This window comes from Otolemur garnettii, unplaced genomic scaffold (genome assembly GCF_000181295.1).
Source record: "Otolemur garnettii isolate 467f Iridium unplaced genomic scaffold, OtoGar3 scaffold00113, whole genome shotgun sequence".
Lineage (NCBI taxonomy): Eukaryota > Metazoa > Chordata > Mammalia > Primates > Galagidae > Otolemur > Otolemur garnettii.
In genome coordinates, this window is record NW_003852508.1 from 4,142,814 (window position 1) to 4,147,160 (window position 4,347).

The following is a 4,347-nucleotide window of genomic DNA, read 5'->3' on the forward strand; positions in this document are numbered from 1 at the left end:
TTTGAGGTTTGAAGCCAGCCTGTGCCTTCGGGCTGCAGCGCAGTCCTTGGCTTTTCTCAGGGGTTCTAGGCCCACAGTCTTGCTCCAAAGGTCTCCAGCAGCTGTTTCCTAAGCTGCCCGTAGGTCCTGCGGCACCTGTCCTCAAAATCTGTCTAGCATGCTCTTGACGTGCTGCTGACATTTATTTCATGATTAATTAATCTTTTGGGAAACACTTTTTTTCCTTGACCATCAGTGCTGTTCAAAATTTATTGCATTGGTGTTCATTTGTTTTTACTGTCTCCTGAGATTTGTTGCACTCGTTTTTGTTGTTACAATGTTCCGCCTCCTCTTGTGTCTCTGCTTTCATCGTTGCTGCCCGATTTCCGGCTTCCTCCTGAGGAGCACCTTATTCATTAGTGCCAAGCTCGGCACCCCTCACTGGTTTGCCATGACAGCTCACTCAAGTTTCCCATCCCTTCATCTTTTTAAAAAACATTTTATGTAGGTTCATAGGAAATATTTCTTCTTTTATTCCAAATTTGTCTTCTGATGTATTATTCTTTTTAAACTTCACTAGATAAATACCAGAGTTACTCGTTTTCTGAAATTATTTTGATGCAGTGATAGACACATCTGTTCTTTAAAACTAGGTCTTTGTTGTTATCCTTTGATAAAGTTCCCAACAGGTGGAACTATATTAACTCTGTGTTTCTTTTATATTAACTTTTATGAAGAAGTTTCAGAAGGTACTCATTCTTTTTTGTGACAGTAAACTAATGAGAGGACCTTCCATTTTACTAAGTACCTACATAGCGGGTGGCATGGTGCAGGGTAAGTTACCAATGGTGTCTCTTGGAATCCCCACTGACACTCTGCAAGATAAGTTTTCATAGCATTGTCTTTTGTGGCATTTCTGCGAAACTTCCTGTGTCAGAGAAGTTCAAGAGTTTATCCAAGTCATCCAGTTACAAAATGACCACATGAAGATTCAAAGCTAGGTTTCTCTGAATCCTAACAGCAGGCTCACCATCTGTGTTTACCATAAACTGTTTAATTGCTTCTTATCCCGATAACTAATTTTACGAAAGTTCCTTTCCTGGGACGTGCCATGTGATCACTATGTTCAGTTTGGAGACTCTGTTTTGCATGGCTGCTGTGTGCCTTTGTGAGGCTCTGGAGGCTTCTAGCTCAATTGTCTTTCATATGATGGACCCTCCGTATCTATTTATTGAAAGAGTACATCTAAGTGTAGATAACTACTGTTTTAACCAATTGTGGATTTAAAATTCCTCCTCTTACCTTATTTTTTGATTGTTTTTAGGACAGTGAAAATCCCAGATTCAGCTGATGGACTTGGATTCCAGATCCGAGGATTTGGCCCATCCGTGGTGCATGCTGTTGGGAGAGGTGAGAAACCCATCTTGGATGGTACATAGCTTTTCAGCACGCTTTGGCGATTCCTTACAGAACAGGAACATACTTAAATCATGTTGCTATCAATTTCCTCATTAGTCATATTTTACTGTATTAGCTTATTTGTAGTATATTCTGCAAACAATATATTTTTAAAAACAACTTAAAATTCTAAGGCATGGGCTCGGCGTCTATAGTTCAAGTGGCTAAGGCGCCAGCCACATATGCCAGAGCTGGCGGGTTTGAATCTAGCCCAGGTCTGCTACAACCAAAAAATAGCCGGGTGCTGTGGCGGGAACCTGTAGTCCTAGCTATTTGGGAGGCTGAGGCAAGAGAATCGCTTGAGCCCAAGAGTTGAAGGTTGCTATGAGTTGTGATGCCACAGCGCTCTACCCAGGGTGATAGCTTGAGACTCTGTCTCGAAATAAAAAGAAAATTCTAAGGCATGTTCATCATTGTTAAAAATTTGATGTAAGAGAGACAGATGCCTCAACATACTTTTCTACATGCTTCAGTTTATCCCAAAGATATAATAATTTAAGGCTATTTTTCTTTTGTACTTTGTAGATTGCATGTAATTGTATTTTTTGTCAGTAATCCAAAGATGTGAATTTTCAGTTTTAAGACTGATCTGTGGACTTTAGAGCCTGTCACTATATAATTCCTTCACGTACTTCTAGAAACTATGGTTGAATATTACCATAACATGCATTTTAAGTTAAATGATTTTAAAAGTTATATTTATGTTTTGTTCTCTTTCTAATTCTAATTTTTAACTTTTTAAAATTCTTTTATTTTATTTATTTTTTTGAGACAGAGTCTTGCTCTATCACTCACTGAGGCTCGAGTGCGGTGGCCTGATCATAGATTACTATAAACTGGAACTTCAGGGCTCAAGCAGTCTACCTGCTTCAGCCTCCCAGGTAGCAGAGGCTACAGGTGTGCATCACCACACCTACCTCATTTCTATATTTAGTTTTCGTACAGACAGGGTCTCACTATGTTATCCAGACTGGTCTCAAATTCCTGGATTTGAGTGCTGGAATTATAGGCATGAGCCACTGCACCCAAACTTCTTTTTATTTGATAGACAAATCAGCTGTCGACATTTCTTGTTATTATATGTGTTTTAATTCTATACTGACACTAGTAATGATTGGCGGAAATCACTATTAGATCCCGCATTGCCAAGCATAATAATTTGCTGCTTTAGCAAGAAGTGTCAGTATAAGGATAAGAAGCCATGTGTTTATCTAACAGGGGATGAATAAGCTTTATATTTTTGAGACATATAAAGCAACTTCATGTAGTTACCAAAATATTTGACCGGAAAATTTTGAGAAGGCTTTCCTAGCAGGATCACATGTATTAGAAACACACTAGCGAGACTTTTATTAGATTATAGCGTTGCTTTCATTCTTATATGTATGGTAAAAAATGAATCTATTTCAAAACTTTCTTTTTTCTCACATTTCAAAAACAGACAGAGTGATAGACACATAAAACCTTCTCAGTAACTCATTAACTATAAAACTGGAATGGGATGTTGAGACATCAAATGTCATCTTCATTTTCACTAAGCCAGAAAAAGAATAATTCATGTTAATGATGCTGTAACGTGACCGAAAGCCTGGGTGAATCCAGTCTGAGTGAATCCAGTCGCTCCCCTGCCCCTATTACAATATTATTTAAAAAGCGAGAATCTATCTTTGGAGCTTAATGGCAGGGTTGGCCTCGGTCTGGTTTCTGGTGCTTTTCACTTCTAAGGAGTAAAAGACAGAAAAGCTCATGTGCATCGCTTTCAGATATGTATTAAATGAAAGATGTTATTCTGTGGTTCCTTTCTGCACCATAATTGTGCTATAAGAAAAGGAGGTTTATTTTCAAGCAGCCTATTCCCATGGCGGGTCACCACGGCCACTCTTGCCGGCATTGTCAGGGGGGTCCCCTCACTCCCACCTCTCAGCTGCAGCCAGGCCCCGCATTTCAGCCTTAGATCAACCTAACCACCTTTTCTGCTTTTTCTTTGCTCTAGTTGGTGGTAACTATTATGGTTGTGGAATTAGCATCTCTTGATTCACTGATTTCTCTGGGCCCATATTACTGCACAGCAGTTTTTTTGATGTTTCTTTGATCAGTTCTGTTCCTGCTCAGAGTTGCCTCCCATGTAACTTCTTTTTATCTACCTCCTGGACAAATTCAGACTCCTGAGCATGAAGCCCTCAGAGTCTTTCATACATGGTAAGGTCCAGGCTCTTAAGACCTCACCCTGGACTTCACAGTTCAGCTCTACTCGGCTCTTCAATCCCGTCTCTTCCAGCCACCCTCGTTCCCAGCTCACACCAACCACATGGCCTGTGTGCTCCCACATGGCTGGGTGATTTCTGAAGCAACACCTTTTCTCAGGCTGTTCTCTCTGCTGTAAATGTTTCCCCAAGACTCAACTCAGTGTAAAAAAAAAAAAAAAACACCACTATTTCTGAGAGTGAATTTTAGTGAGGACTAGGAAAAAATGGAAAGATATTTTCTTGAATATGAATTATTTTCTTAAAGATGTTTAATAATTCCTTTGTGAGAGAAATTGCTCATAAAATCTCATTTAACATGTTTATAAGTTTTCTAATTATTTGTACATATTATATGGATTTATTTATTTAAGAAACCATGCATACATTTGACTTTTTTTTTTAGACAGAGTCTCACTCTGTCACCCTGAGTAAAGTGTTCTAGAGTCATAGCTCACAGCAGCCTCAAATTCTTGGGCTTAAGCGATCGATCCTCCTGCCTCAGCCTCTCAGGTAGCTGGCACTATAGTCGCCTGCCATAAAGCCTGGCTATTTTTCTTAAAGTACAGACAGGGTCTCCCTCTTACTTATGCTGGTCTCGAACTCCTGAGCTCAAGCAATCCACCCATCTCTGCCTCCCAGAATGCAGGATTACAGGCCTGAGCCA

At 39.8% G+C, this 4,347-nt stretch overlaps 1 protein-coding gene across 1 annotated transcript in view; it reads left to right on the forward strand.

Annotated features, from left to right (window-relative positions):
- The window catches only part of PREX2 (phosphatidylinositol-3,4,5-trisphosphate dependent Rac exchange factor 2), a 192,046-nt gene that overhangs the window by 131,172 nt on the left and 56,527 nt on the right, over positions 1-4,347 (forward strand). Inside the window, exon 19 of the mRNA XM_023517546.1 lies at positions 1,304-1,389. Coding sequence (XP_023373314.1) covers positions 1,304-1,389 — 86 coding nt within the window. The remainder of the gene's footprint in view (positions 1-1,303; positions 1,390-4,347) is intronic.